General features: G+C 36.1%; 1 protein-coding gene across 1 annotated transcript in view; it reads right to left on the bottom strand.

Moving 5' to 3' along the window:
• Positions 1-2,154: 2,154 nt before the first annotated feature.
• The window catches only part of LOC149167552 (immunoglobulin), a 316,326-nt gene continuing 301,936 nt past the window's right edge, over positions 2,155-16,544 (bottom strand). The window contains exons 9-13 of the mRNA XM_089433020.1: positions 3,801-4,004; positions 3,568-3,671; positions 3,400-3,453; positions 3,212-3,295; positions 2,155-2,880 (exon numbers count right to left, since the gene is read on the bottom strand). Coding sequence (XP_089289146.1) covers positions 2,476-2,880; positions 3,212-3,295; positions 3,400-3,453; positions 3,568-3,671; positions 3,801-4,004 — 851 coding nt within the window. The 3' untranslated portion in view covers positions 2,155-2,475. The remainder of the gene's footprint in view (positions 2,881-3,211; positions 3,296-3,399; positions 3,454-3,567; positions 3,672-3,800; positions 4,005-16,544) is intronic.

Genomic DNA, 16,544 nt, shown 5'->3' with positions numbered 1-16,544 from the left:
AATATCACCCCACATGACCATGTGCCAGGACCAAGCTTTTAAACAATTAATTCAAATAAATTAGGAATTTGGATCTTTGTTACCTATGATCACCACCAAATGCACAAATGTTTGGTACCTCTTTATTTCCTCTACGTGGAACCTCGACTTCCAAAACCTTGCTTCATCTAGCTTCATCAAATCTGGAATCTGAGCTATTTGCTAACGACCACACTTGGTTCACATCGGGATTACCAGATGCCCAGATGCCTTTTCATTTACATTTCATAGTAGAACCATAACAACACTTGGAACTTTGCTTTAACTGCCTTCATTGAATTTGAAATTTGAGTCAATCAATGAAACATGTTACCTTAGCACACTCTTGGATGGCGAGATAGTTGAACTTCTTCAAAACCTTTTAGCTCTGAACCAAGACCCACAATTTTCCACGTCACTTTCCAAATCCCCTGCCAAATCACCTTTTGTGACTAACTCGATCTCACCATGTGTCTTAATGTTGATTTGTACCTGTCATGTATCAATGTTGATTTGTATCTGTCATGTGTCACCTGTGAATCATCTAGTTGGCTGGCCAAAATTGCCATCATGCCTAGTACATGTCATATGTTACTACTGCCATGTCATCACCTTTGATAACATGTTTGTCACGTCATTGCCAATTGTTATTTACCTTGCCACGTGACACCCTCATAATGCCACCAAATCTAGGTTCTGGTAATCCATCCCAAACTTATGGTTGGATTGTTGTTCATGGGCCAGATATGTTGAGGGGACGGATATCATATTTCATTCAGATGTCTACCCCGATCTGGATTCATCTGGCTTCTTTTGCATCCAGCGAGGACGTTTGGATATGTTGAGGGGCCAGATATCATATTTCATTCAGATGTCCGCCTTGATTCCGATTCATCCGAATTCTTTTGCATTCTTCATCCATAAGCATTGTTTCTCTATGTGAATAGATTTTAATAAGCAGAGACTTCCCCTACAACAATCATCTCCTTATCATGTCAACATGTTGGACAATAACAACTACACCTTTGACATCAATAACAACATATTTGACATCAATGACAACACGTCTGCAACAAATGACGACATAAAATAATAAATAAATAAGCTCCAACAACTCTCTAACTATGCCATTTTTTACAAAGGTTATTACAACTTTCTTAAGCTGGCCCACATGAAGGTACTCCACTTGCTCTCTAACTATTTATCAAAGCTCAATTTGCAAGAAAACAATAAGTCATAATCTTCAATAGTTCTCAAAGTTAATAGTATGATAGTATGTTATAGAGAACAAATAAAAACCTAATATTCATGACTATCTACAAAAGCACTGAAAAATTAAACAATATCATAAAAAAAATCCACAAGAATACTCCAAAGATTTAAGATAAATTATACACCATAAAGAAAAATAAAATCGTCAGAATATATTCCAAAGACTTGAAATATAGAATATTCTTTTTATAATTACACATTGGGGCTCAGAACCCACGAAGAAAACCACCTTACAGTGCATTACACACACCTCTCTTGTTGACTTTTGTTGGACCATGCCCACCAGGGATTAAATCCGTGTCATCGTACAAGCAGCACTTCAACTTCACACTAGACAATACCCCAACAAACTATAATACTGAACCAACGTTACAATCCAAAGTTGTGATTATGTTTTCTGAACATAGAATTTGCTGTAACCAAACAAGTGAATCATCAGGGTATAATGAAAATGGCAAAATATATAGACTAGCTACTGAAAATCAAGGTAATGACCATATTAAGCCAATATTACAGAATAGCCAGTTTTCATTTATTATATTATGTTTTCAAAATAACAGGATAGCTAGTTAGCACAAGACAGGAACAAATAATTTGATGCAAATTTTCAATTATTATTAATCAAACTAGAAAGAAAAAAAAATATAAAAAAAAAAAAAATTTATATATATATATATATTGGAGCTACCAACTAATTCGCTCTCCTGCAAGGATAAAACTTACCTAGGAGATACATCTATAAAAACTATGACAGGCAAAAATTGTCTGCTTTATGTTCAGCCAACAAATATCTAGAATGTCTTTTACAAGTGATTTACCTGCATAGAAATATCCACCAAATGTGCAATTTGAACTGAGATACAATGAACAAGGAAACAAATCTTCTTGTGAATCCATAAAATATTCATTAGAAAAGATAATATGTACAGAATTTTCTGCAAACTCATTAAAATTGGTATATATATAATTCCATGGAAAGGGATATCTTGGATTTTCCAATATAAATCAAATGAACTTAACAAAAGAATGACCAAACTCAGCTGTCTCCACATGAACTTGTAAACCTGCAAGGATGATGTGCTAGTCAAGGTAACTGTAGTCTGTAACTTCCTAAAATCCTCGAACAACTAAGCTGCATGACCTGTTATACAATGTTAAAATTTTGATGCTGCAGAACATTCACTCCTACCCAACATAATCTGAAGTTCCATCTCCTCCATTTGATGTTTCCCATCCAGAAAGAAAAGATGAATGTGTTTGACTTCTTCCAGCAGGCCCTGGAGAACCAAGCCAGAAGCCATTTGGAGAGAAGAATCTTTCCTTCCTAGTAAAAGCTACATGAGTTCGTGAAAGAGGCGCCTGCACAGTTATAGGCAAAACCCATTCTCCTTTCTCTCTTTCTTCTATTAAAAGGGGATGTTCATACTTTGTCCAGTCTACGTGCTTGGATGTTGTTTCAAATTCAAACCGAAGAATCCATTGCAAAGAAACATGAGGTGTGGAGAAAGACATTGGCCCGTCCATTGGAATGGAAAACATAAAATGTGTCTGCACGATGTCCGCAACAACTTCATGGTAATCACTTTGTATCTGAATTTCAGAGCCAACAGCTTAACCAGTCAAATGTGGATTTACGATCATTTAGTAGAGACAGATTTAACTTTCAGCACATCATGAAATTATCACAGTAGGCATGAATAGTGAATTTCTAAGCTGGATTCACTTCTGCAGTTATAAGCTAAATTTCTACTATGAGATATATAGTTAATAGAACATACAATCAAGTCTTATAGGCGATTCTTGTAAACGTATAGTCAACTAAATTCTTCAGGACACCTGCTACACAGCCTTAAAATGCGAAATGAAGAAACAATAAATACCAGCATGTACCATAAATCACAGATGGTCTCAATGCACTTACCTTTGTAATAACAGGAGACTGTTTACGAGAAGGATGAATGAAAGGTGGATTAACAGTTTCCAAGGTCTCGAGTGTCACTGACACCTGAAAGGTACAGATATGAAGGCAAATAACTGATGAGAAATTCTAACTAGAACGTAAGAATAGAACAATTTTGCTGACAGGCATGAGAAAATAATCCAAAATACCTCAAGGCATCTTCTTGGCCCTTCCTCATGGAAAAATGTGAGTACTCCCCCAATCTGTTGCTCAGAAACTTCAAAATTTATTCATGATGCCCAAAAATGAAATGAAAGACCAATTGAACTAGTAAAGAAAATAATCTCCTGATCAACAGAACCTTTTACCACTCATACCGTATCACCAAAGTAGTAAGTTGAATCAGAATTCTTGGGAGAGAATCGAACTAAAACTTGATCTTCTATTCTGATATTGTAAGATCTTCCTCGTATAAATGTCTCTATCTCCCAAAATAAAAATTAAAGAAAACAGATTATTGAATAGTCTAAGGAAAACCAAATCGAAAACTAGGGAACATATTTTAGTTTGAAAAAACTTAAGAACCATAAGAACCAAGTAAACCACGTACCAGAGGGTGAAGCTCCAATCACAGGTTCAATGTTGATTGGCTCCAACTGTTTGCTGAATTCAGCAGTACCTGACGATAGACTAGTATTTCCTGGCTGATGATGTAGGGGGTACATGGAGTGAGATCCAGAATTCAAATGCTGATGATTGGGCTTTCTTCTGAAGGAAGGTCTATCAGCAACAGTTCCAAATTGTGATGATGCATCTGCTTATAAGAAAATTATTTCTGTCATGACCAAAATTATAGGTAAATGCAACCAAACCAAAAACAAAAGCATATCAAGATGAGTACTTCCAAAATCTAATGCCAAGGAAATTAAAGTTGTCCATACAGCAAATAATTCCATGACACGCCAATTCCAAGTGAGTCGAAGTGAAATTATTTGACAAATGGAGCATATTATTTTTTCTTCATCAACATTCTTAACATCATTTTATTTGGCGAACGGATTTTTTGAAGGCTTGAAAGTCCATTTTGATCCCACATGGAAAATTCAACCCTCGACTATGTTGAGAAATCCAAGGAGATGGCAAGATAATTGATTTCTCGTATTATGACGTTATCTTGTGATGTTTCATTATTAATTTTCTTCTTTTAATTTATCTTATCCTTATCATCTAGACTAATGCCAATCAATAAATAGAAGAGGACACGAGATGTAGGCATGCAGCCAGGGGAAAACCCCTACATAGGTAAAAACCCAATCAATAATTCTTCCTTCAGTAGATTCAGAACAAAGTTGAGATGACCAAGACCCTTAGAACCTAGACTAGAGACTCCCTCCGTCAAGTCATCCTTGTTTATTCTTCAGTTTTGTATTCACAGTCTTCTCGTGCTTCAATTCTGTGGCAACCTTCTAATACTTGATTTCCATGGCATTCTGAGACAACTTCCTTTGGTTTCGGTCCTGTGACATTATACTTGTTAAAAGTGGCAACTAGGGCCAAATTCCACCTTGGGACAACTCATATGATGAAGATGATTATTGCATTGGATTTCTCTTTTCGAGAGGTCCAAGTTTGATATAAAGATCATCTCATTCGGACAAGTAGAAGTGTGATTTTGAATTTATTCTCTCACATGTACAAATTGTTCAGGTCAGCCTCAGCTTAATGTAGGCTCAAGAAGCCCAATAGATGTCTCTTCACCCACATCAAAGTGTATAAATAAAAGAGACCTCTCTCCTCATTTGGACATCAATCACTTAATCATTCTTCTCTCTCTACAACAGATTGGTTCGTACAGCTTGGGGATCTTCTCTCTCTCTCTCACACACGTGCAGCTAGAAGGACTGTTTTTCTGGGTCAAAACAGAACCGAAAATTTCACTGCTGACCAGCATTGACCACAGGGCTGTTTGATCAAGTTTGACCAGTATTTGTGGGACTGTTTTGGGTTGACTTTGACCCTTGATGGAGGTCGAATTAATCTGCCTTTGACCGAGCTTCAAAGGAGGTGACTTGCTGCTGATTTGACCAGTGTTAACTTTTTCGTTAGGGTTGACGCTTGACTGCAGTTGGCTGCAGATTTTGACAGTGCTGATTTGACTTTGTATTGGGCTAGTCTATTTGACTTTTGTACTCTCTCTCTCTGCTGAACTATTGAATAATAATAAGAAGATTTGATCAAAGGGATTTCCCCACATTTGGGTTTTTCCCTGGCATCCATCAGATCCAGTGTCCTCTTGTCTTGGCTTGTCTTTGCATATGTTTTTATGTTATATCTGCATGTACTGTCAATGTGATTAATGGTTGATGTGATTGCTACTAAAAATTGTTATTGGGTCACTAAAGAACATTGAAGTAAATTGTGCTAAGCATAGAACATATCATTGTTATCTAAATTAACAATACTTCTATCACCCTTTATTTGTCTCACACTCCAGTGCTGCAGTGGCATCATAGCTCCGCTTCTATAGCACTTCTATAATGGCATCATAACTCGTCTTTACACTTTTGTAGTAGCATCATAACTCGGCTTCTTTAGTTCTGTAGTGGCATCATTAATTCGGTCCTCTTTGATTAGCAGAGATATATTTCAGTCCTTCAATTCTATAGTGGCAGTATAGATGTAACTCAGTTCTTCATTTTCTGTGGTGGCAGCACATACTTTCGGTCCTGTGACAATAGCCCAAGTTTCGGTTCTGGTGTAGCCCAATAAGATGTTCATGCTTCAACCTGGAATGATGTTTCAACCGAATTATACTTCACTGTGATCCTCCAAAATTCCTCTTTGAAATTATACCGAACTTTTTTATCTGAAATTTCTGCAAACTGTGTCATCCTGTGGAGCGAAGTATACCCTCCTATTTATAGTTGTTCCTTACTGAAATAAGCCGACTTGATGACTGTTAATTTTGGAGGCCAACAGCAAGGAGACTTGATGGAGGAAGAGTTATAACAATATAGACTTTGACTTTGACTTTGACTTATAAATCCTAAAGCCTACAATGGAGGCTTGACCTATGACAATTGACCAAAGCATGAAACTCATGCTTTAACAAGTCAATCAAATTAATAATAAAATTCTTTTTTCTTTCTTTTGACAAATATATTTCATTTTTTACTCAAGCACAATTATGAAGTCCGAACCTAGTTACATTCTTCAACAGACTATGGTGGGTCTTCATAATTATCATTGTACTTGAGAAGAACAAAGTTATTATTGTTTTTAGCATGTTCTTCATGCTTTTTGATTTGGTCAAAATGTATTTTTGGAGAGAAAAAATTATTATTTATTTATATTTTCAAGTGGCTCCACAGGTGCTAAGTCAGATCACATGATGGCTAGTTAGCTTGCCTTGAAACTCTCTCATTCAGATCACATGATGGATATATAGAGGAGCTTAATTCGCTCTCCTTTGCATGTTATTGGAACACACATACCTTACTCATCTGCTCTCCTATGTGAAGTGGTATGAGATGTGTAGATCTACTCATTACATTTATGATCTGAAATCAGTGATTAGAGATCTGCTCATTATACTTATGATATGAAGTCAGAGGTTCGAGATATGCTCATTATACTTATGATCTAAAGTTAGAGGTTCGAGATCTGCTTATTATCATTGAGATCTGAAGTTTGGTATTCGAGATCTACTTATTATCATTGAGATCTGAAGTTTGGTATTCGAGATCTGCTTATTATCATTGTGATTTGAAGTCTGGTGTCTGAGATCTGCTTATTATAGTGATCTGAAGTCTGGGTCTGAGATCTGAGCCTAGATCTAAGTTATAATCTGACTATCTTCTGTGATATGATGAGAGGATCACCCTCTCCTTGGTGATCTTTTGTTGGACATTCAATTATGGAGACTTAGCACTTGTGGAAGTCTTCTTAGGTCAGTACAGTCTATGTCTTGAAGTATTGTTGAAGGATCTCTCTAAGAAAGATTTGGTTGGGTTTTCCCCTTGTGGGGTTTTGCCCCGATCTTTGACCTAATTCTAGTGTCTCTTGTTATTGTGCATTGTGATCTCTTCTTTCTCCTTACTATTCATTTAATTTCTGAAGTGTAATTACTTGATGAAGTGAATTAAATTGCAAAGAAGACCTAATACATTCACAAGTAATTCTCAGTAGTTCATAAATTCTCTTCCACTTGGTTTCTCAACAGATATTGCCACTACCACCTCAGCGATTCCCCCCCTACTCTTTAGTGGAGTTTCACCACAATGGAGGCTTCCTAATACTCACCTACAAAGGTACTCTAAGTATAGGGCTCAAGGTGATGAATATAAACTTTGTTACACAAGAACCGCTCCTAAGAGTTGGGAAACCTGTTCCAATGGTTCCTGCGCTCCCGGGAGCTTTGAAACTGTATCGGAACATTCCCTTTTCAGCGGGAGCTGCAATGGGAGCTTGGGAAAGTTCCGGGTGCTTTGAAGACTATTTTTTTTGGAGTTCCAGCATTCCCTGGGGTTGGGGAATACAAAGTTTGTGGAGGAATATGCTGAACTACCCACAAAACATGAGCCTAAGTTGAAACCTTCGCAGGAAGAAAGGCCAAAGACATCCTTAACACCGATATTCTTAATTGAGATACTGGAGCAATCTCTTGATGGGTTAAGGAAGCATGTGGCACCTCGATGTGAGGGCAATATCTGGGATGTCATGCTGATGAGTATTTCGTTTGATGTCTATGTATATATATCACAGAAGATTGTGTGTGCATATTGTATGTGGCAGTCAGTGCTTAAACATTAGAGTTGTTTTACTTTTTCTCTTAAGAATAACTAGAGAAACATATGTAAAACTATTCCTTTGTATTTTTAAGCTAGATTGTTTCAAAGACTCGTCATGTGTCATAATGAACTTGACATTTTAATATTTTATATATATAAAAGGGAGAGACTCAGGGAGAGAGACACCTAAAGAATATATTTATATATAAGAGAGATTATATATTTAAATTGATTTTAATATTTGAATATTTTGATTCAATATTAATTTTGATTATTATATAAATTATATAATTAAAAAAATATTTTTTATTTTTATATTTTTAATTTTTTTATTATATAATATTACCGCTCCCGATTAGCCGTTTCCTATAAATTTTGGGGAAACCTCTAACCGTTCCCGACACCCGTACCCAAGTTCCCAACTTTCCCACGTTCCAAAAACTCATGCAACATAGAATATCAACTAGGTGAAGCTACTCTATGCTAGAAAAGCTTCATTTCTTTTTTATGACAGAGCAATGTATCATGTAGCTAGGCTAGATAAAGAATTTTATAAACTAGGGCTTCTTGATGTGCAAAAATAAGGGAATAACTAAACATATAAAAGTCAAAGAAAGGGTTTGCTTGGAAATTGGTCAACAAAGCAATACAACAAACCCTTAAAATAAACTCCAAGTTTAAGTTAGGCTAGGGTTAGTGTTTCCAAGTTACCAAATTTGCCATGAGAGGATGATGTCAAAACTATTAAGGGAATATTCACCACCACAAAATCTAGATTTTGCGTTCAAAAGGAGTGGGGAGATAAATCTTAGGTTCTAAATCCACCACCATGCATCCACAATGCCCTATGAACCATTCGGCCCAAGGAAAAGTCCTAGCAGCTTGCCTAAGAAGCCTAGGAAAATATAAAAGGAAAAACTATTTTTGGTTTTCGAGGTTTTGATCAATACAAAATTTTATCAATGCCTAATCCTACTTGGGTGATGGAGTCTTAGGGTAAATTTAAGAGATAAATGACAAATGGTTGGAGTAAGGGGGGAAAACCAATTTTCCACTTTATAAAATCCTAACTATCTTTTATGTGAGAAGAGAAATTAAATAGGAGATGCACGCTAGGAGTTCTCCTATGGATTTCAAGGAAGAAGTATTTAACATGCAAAATTTATCCACAATTTCCCATAAATAATATGCTTTTAGTCATGGATCATAGAAAAAAAAAGCATAGATTCATTTGCATGCAATACAAAAAGGTCAACCATCAACTTACAATTTATTCCATGAAAAGACCTCCTTTCAATCCCAAAAAGACATCTCCAATGCAAAATCCAATCTCCAATAGCAAATACTCCATAAAAATCACATCTCCACAAGTAGTGAATAAGACCAAGGCTAAGTTGTGCCCTAGAAGAGGGGCTGAAATCTTTAGTGTGATAATGCTTTTATAGGGAGCATAGCTTAGGTGTCCAAACCTGCTTTTAATCATTTAGCATTTATTTACCCCTTAATGATGAGTCAACTTTTCACTCATCAAGGTTGGGACACACAAGGGGTCCTCTACTATGTGATGGAGCATCAAGTGCTCGGGAACCAGGAGATGGCTAATGAGGAGAGTAGAGTTCATGCTAGGCTTTTTCTTATGTGCTAATTAATGTCTTCGCCATATTTTGCATTTTAATTTTCTTTTTCTTTCATTGCGGCCATTTTATGCTTTTTCCTTTGATTTAGCTAGATCAACCTCCAGGGAAATGTTTCCTACCCAAACTTAAGGATGACGATATGAGAGTGCCAATCCTAATGAATCAATGATAGCAAACCTGAAGGGTGGATGTGAAATCTGGGAAATGGTGGAAAGTGGTAAGTATGGAAAAGCTATCAAAACACTATGTCAATCCAAGTCTCCCAAGTAGTGACCTCCTATAACCCTATTGTCATACAGAATGTCTAGGCACCGCAACAACGGCTCAGATCGGGGGTTGTCACACCAATACCCAATCCCTCTGTTTGAGTTGTCTCCCTATAGCAGACTAAGGGGGGTAGACCCTATAGAAATGGAATGCATGAAAACTAGTTGGGAACCAACCAGTTCGGGAGACACAACTAAGCAACCAATACTTGTTTAGCTTGCGGAAGATTTTGAAGGATTCAATTTGATTTGAGGAAAATGACACAAGTGTCATGTGGAGTCAACTATCTTGCGAAGGAAATAAAGTCCAAGTAATAGATGGAAAACTGTTGTTGAATGATTCAACTATGCAAATGAAAAACTTAAAGCTATGTGAAATGCAAGGACTTGGTTAATTTTAGTTAAATGTATGCTCTAAGCTTGATCCCTTAACGTTTCTATCAACCAAGCTTATGCTTAGAAGTAAAATTTTAATGTGCAAGTACTAGCTTAGTATGCAAATGCAAAGTGAAATGATATGATTGTGAAAGGAGGGCCTAAAATTATTTTTGAAATATGTCTTGAGTGTTTTTTAACTTGAGGCTCAGAAAAATGATCTTAAATGTGAAAACACATACTTATACCAACAATGTGAAATGTAAAGTCTGCATAAATAATTGTTGAAAACACAATAGGAAACCAATGTAAAATGTCGGAAATGAAACACTTTATATTCAGAAATCCATTTGCATGAGGTACTCAATCAGAGATCGTTAGATGCATAAGTAAAACTAGATTAATCCCTCCTGAATGAATATGTAAAAACACATGTACTTCAGAAATTAAATTATGTGTTCAAATCACAACAATTAGAAATAATAGTTCTAGTAATCTGCTCTTAGATCAAATGTTAATGCCAGCAATATATTCTAAATCAACAGTCCTATAACCATGCAAAATTCAAATTTCTTCTATATATAACAGTAGAAACTTTACTTGACAAATTAATAACTAACAATTTAGAAAATTTCTAAGTTTAACTATTCCTGATCTATTGATGCATTTGATCTAAAAAACTAAGAAATAAATTATTGAACAACAGTGAAACAATGTTCAGAAATTAGCATGCAAAAAGTTACTTAAGGTAACTCCTATTTCTACAATGTACAACAATAAAAGATGTAAACTAAATTTGTTGCTAAACTCCAGCTAATTGCAAATATATGCCAGTATTAGCTTTGCTTTCAATCAAATAAATGAAATGAGGAAAGGTTAGAGGGTGTGCACTAGTCAACCCTTAGGGGCTTGAAGCTACTTGGAGATATGCTACCCGAATCACTGAAAATCTTCAATTTCAAATGTCAAATTCAAAAAAAAAAAAGTTAAATAAATAAAATAAATAAATAAATTGACAAATTTTTTGTTAAAAATTTGAGAATTTTTTTGTAAAAAAATTGAGAATTTTTTTGTTAAAAAATTGTTAAAATTTTTAGGAAAATTTATGGGAAGAGTTTATGGTGATAGGGAGTGAAAGAAGAAAGGGCTTGAAGGTGAGGAGAGGGAGGTCGTAAGGGGTAGACGATCGAGGGGATGACGGAAAGAGGAGGTTGTAAGGGAGATAGGGAATGGAGGCCAAGAGTAGGAAGAGGGAGGCCGAGAGTGAGGGTCATAATGCTAGAGGGATAAGGAGGGGCTATCGCGAAGGAGAGGGTCGAGGAGCAAGCCGAGAGGGAGAAGAGGAGGACCGAGAAGGGGATGGAGGCTGAAAAAACAAGGGAGGCCGAGAAGGCAAGGGAGGCCGTGAATGAGGCTGAAGATGGCCAGCACAGGGCCTCAAGGCCCTAAAAAAAAATTGCCCACGATCTTCTTGAAATTTCTCTTTAACCTGCAAACAAAATGGAGATGCCCTCTAGGGCCTAGATCTGTCTCCAGAATCCACAAAATTAACCTGCAATCTTCGGGTCTATCCCTGCACAAACAAAAGATAAAAAAAACCCAAAGCATGTATATACAAAAACATGAAATATCCAAAACCCCAATGAATTAAAAATTTGATATTTACAAATCTACAACAATATTCTACAGATCTAGCAGATCCGCAGATCAAAGCCCTCTATTAGCCAAATATAAACGATTTTGCACAAATTTATATATAAATTTGAAATTTTAAAAAGGCACAAAGCTCAAGAAAAACCCTGCAAGTAAAATATTTTATAAAATGACTTCAGAAATTAAAAACTTTGGGCTCTTTATTTTCTGTAAACTGAGGGTCAATTGGTCCAGCTGAGGACTTCCCCAAATGCCCAAATCCTGAATGATAACTTATGCACACTTAAATATGCTTGCTATATTAATAGAGATTCAAATAAGGATCATGATATGATCAAGAAATAGAGATACCTGCTACTTCTGTCAAATCAAAATGACATTTTAAAAACCTAGAAATCTGTTTAAGATACATGTACACAGATCGATCCTCAAAGGCTATTATCTAGCAAATACAAATAAAAATGGCAGAGTATTAAGAACAATATTACCACATAAATCTTAAAAAGGAACACCATGGTCTGAAACCCCAAAGTCTTTGGATTTTATTAACCAGAAAAAAGTTACAAAAGCTTTCTCAGAGCAAGTACACGATTGAAAAATCATATCCAAATAATGGAGAGAAACCTCTAATTTATAGATAATTTCTCCAACAGCTAGATGGCTTGATCCCCATCAAAGCAATCTCAATCGTTGATGAAGATCAAATGATCTTTTAATAATCACAATTGAAATAAAGTTAATTTTTGAGGAATTTCGAATTTCACTTTAATTCCCTTTTAATTAACTAAAAAATGATTATTTTGAGTTAATTGCCTCAAAAAATTGACTTTGACTTAACTACTATGGCCCAAGGGTCAAAAATATCTTGAAATTTTCAATATTTCATTGGCGGCAGACCTCCAAAAATTAAAAACTTTAAAACCCATGAATTTTAAATGTTGGAGAATTTAAATTTTCATAGGACCTAAATTTATTAAATTTTTGGCTTTAGTATTTTTATTTATTTTAGCCAGAAAATTTAATTAATTGACTCATGAGAGGATTATCAATTGTTCCAACCCTCTAATACTTTAACATTATAGCTAAAATATTATTTACATGAAATATTATATTTCTAACCCATGAAGGGAGAAGTGAGAACACTCATTCGTTATAGACTCTCAACATTTACCCATTCCTGCGACACAAAATATGATTTAGTAGACTAAGTGACTTGTAATAAAAGAATCTAACCAAATAGTTAGAATTATTCCCAAATCACTTTTATAGAGACTCGATAAATAGACTCATTTAAAATCCTGACGACAAAATCCACCCTAGCTTTGGATGAGGTTGGAGGGAAAAACTATTCCGATCATCTGTATTTAGAAACACTCATGAATCGGTGAGACAAAAAAACTCCTAGGATAGAAATCATCATCAGAAAAATAAATTTACCTAGGTTGTTACATACATTTGTCTTACTACGATCATTTATGTTAAACACATACATGGCAGCAACATTGAACAGTGTATTAAAGATAAGCAGGAGAGTACATCTATTATTAACAAATGATATACATTTATAGTACATGGTGTGACCCTTGGATTCATATTCTAAGTGGTCTCTTGGACTCCCTTTGGCTATTAAGCTTCCACACCAACCCTTAGAGGATTAGGTGTCCAACATTTCCCCCCCCTTCATCCGAAGGGTTATGTATGAGTCCAAGAAGAGCGTTGTAATACAAAATGTGCAAAAATGCATGGCAGCACTAGGCTGAATGTGCTCTCTAAAATGTTGGTATAAAGGGAGGTGGTTTAAGGATGACCACCAACACTGGAATGCTTAGTGCAGTTCCCAAAACTCTTCCTTTCTGGCATGAAGCTGAGGTCTTCTGCTAGAGGAAGTGCTCCTAATGTTTTGAAGAGGAAAACCTTCAACCATAAAAGGGAGGTCTCAATCTGTGATGGTTTAAGGATTACCAACAACTCCAGAATGCTTAATATTCTTGGTTGTTGAAGCCCATTGCCAAGAAGCGATCCATCCAAGATGAATCTTTGTTCTTGTAGGAGGTTTGTTTTTGAAGCATCTGTTTGAAGAATGACTGGTTTTATGAAAATGCTTACATGGATGAAGATCAAAACAGTGATCTTTCAGAGGGCCAACTTGGTCACAGTGTTGGCATTTCACAATTTGTTTTTGTTGCTGTGGAAGAGGTGCAAAATCTGGAACAACTGAAGGTGGACTGTCATGAAGAAATCCAGCACTCTGAAACTGGATGGGTTTTGAGTAGTCTGGAATATGAAAGGACACGTCCTTCTCATATCCAAGACCTGTTATGTGCTTGTTATGGACAAGCTCTTCCCAAGGTCTGATGATGGGCTTTGGAAGTGCAAACTGAACTTCTGCATCCGCATGTAACTCTGCTGCTTTATTGGGCACTGGATCTGAATGAACTTCAACAATATTGACTTGTTGCTGATGGGTGGTTGTCTCAATGTTCTGAACAAAAACAGGTTCAGAATGATGACTCCTCTGTTTTAATTCTTCTTGCTGAAGCTGAGATTCAAGCTCCAAAAATTCTACCTTTCCTTGTGTATACTGCACAGTGCAGATAGGTTTTAATATCACAGAGAGTGTTCTTGCTGATTTGCACTGTATCATGATCAGTAGAATGCATCAAATTTTTCAAGAATTCTAATACTTCAGTAATTTGAGTCATTTTCTCCAATGTTAGACTTACACTTTAAAATTTGTTCACAACTATGAATCAATGTCACTGCAAGGTATTCTCTTTAGCCCCAAAAAATAAAATCTTGAAACTTGACAACTATAAGGGAAGCATTGATTTTTTATGTAATGGAATGTTTAAAAAAAATAATGGACTCAACCCAAATCTTGTGAATTCAATTCCGTTTTCACAAATAATGACCATGAAGAAAATATTCCTGGAAAATCTGTGCAAATTCTTTGACAGGCATATTACAGAAACTCAAAGGCATATACTGCCAATGAATATCTCATGTTGAATGAGCAGCTCCAACACAAAATAGAGATTATTTCATCATGTGTTTCTGTTCCAATTCACTTTCAAGTACTAACCCTCTTTCATAGGCAATCATTCACAAGCTACGTAATCATATGTATACGACTCGAGTAAAAATACATCAAATGAATTGTTACCTCGACATTCAAAGCAGAGATATCATCTCCAACACTACAAATATTCGATACATCGATTGTGCTTGAGTGATCAGTAACTAAATGCTGGAGCCGATTGACCAAAAGTTGTAGTGCTTCCAAAACCAAAGGGAGGAGTACTGGAAGCCCCAAAATATGGAGTACTGGAAGCCCAAAGGTAGGTGTAGTTGTTTGTTAAACACATACATGGCAGCAACAGTATATTAAAGATAAGCAGGAGAGTACATCTATTATTAACAAATGATATACATTTATAGTACATGGTGTGACCCTTGGATTCATATTCCAAGTGGTCTCTTGGACTCCCTTTGGTTGTTAAGCTTCCACACCAACCCTTAGAGGATTAGGTGTCCAACAATTTACATCACAAAATGCAGAATGGGTTTACAAAACTCCAGTGTACATATAGTTGATTATGATGAATCTGTGGATCATCTGAGTGCTTGGATATGATGGAGTGGTCAACAAACCCTAAGGCCTCAGAGTAGGTCCCACTAGACTAGGGTCAAAAACTAACCTCCCTGGTAAAGTGAGAAAACAACTTTACAGTTAAGATCGGTCAATCATCTAGATCACCCCTAAATCCATGCTAAAATACCAAAAACATTAAGTAAAAGCACATGATTGCAAAATGGTTGAAGTAACTGCTAAATGGCAGCCTACCTTCCTTTAAGAGGAATGTCGGATGGTGAGAGGTGTATGACCGGTGCAAATGGCGAAGGAATATGGGTGAGAGGTGTATGACCAATGCAAATGTCGAAGGAATATGTTATATCATATACTAAGCAAATGTATAGATGTTGGCTAGTTAGCTGCCCAAAGGAGAAAAATTTTCTCCTATGGGGTTACCTAGTTTTTGGTGGGTAATAGCCTGACTCACATCTAAGGGTCAAGTTAGGAGAAAACGACACAAATCTAAAGGTTTATGGTAGGTATATGCTTGCACTAAAAAAGTTGGTCCCTAATGATGAGTAATGTGCTCAAGTACAAAGTGAATTGAGCACATACACAAGTGAAGATGGATCCTTTGCTAATCTACAAGAAACTAAAGATCAAAATACATTGAATCCTATTGGATGGCTAAGCATCCACAATGCCTTTAACATGCATCTACATAAGGTAAGGGTGCTTTCAAAGTTTGTAAGCACTTCCTCTGCATCTTGAAAAGTGTAGCTTGGGAGGTACTCCCACAAGTCTAAGGTACTTGACTTGTGAGGATTTGACCCACCAAAAAGACTTGGTTGGGCAAAGTGGGTTTTGGACCCAAGGTTGTGGGCTTGAGACCCAAAGATATTCATTATTTATTCTTATTATTGTTGTGGAGGCACTTTAATGGATCAAAGGACTCCTAAGTCAATAGTTGGAGTTATAAATATAAGAGACCAAAGGAGAGGTCTCACCATCATTGCAAATCATCTTGTGATAAACATTAGCCCTAGTGAAGGGGTGGTA

Source organism: Pinus tabuliformis, chromosome 5_1 (genome assembly GCF_031772625.1).
Source record: "Pinus tabuliformis cultivar Carrire ecotype Pingquan chromosome 5_1, CPIR1, whole genome shotgun sequence".
In the NCBI taxonomy this organism is placed as follows: domain Eukaryota; kingdom Viridiplantae; phylum Streptophyta; class Pinopsida; order Pinales; family Pinaceae; genus Pinus; species Pinus tabuliformis.
Note: the sequence above shows the minus strand (reverse complement) of the source record. Positions and strands in the feature narration are given on the sequence as shown.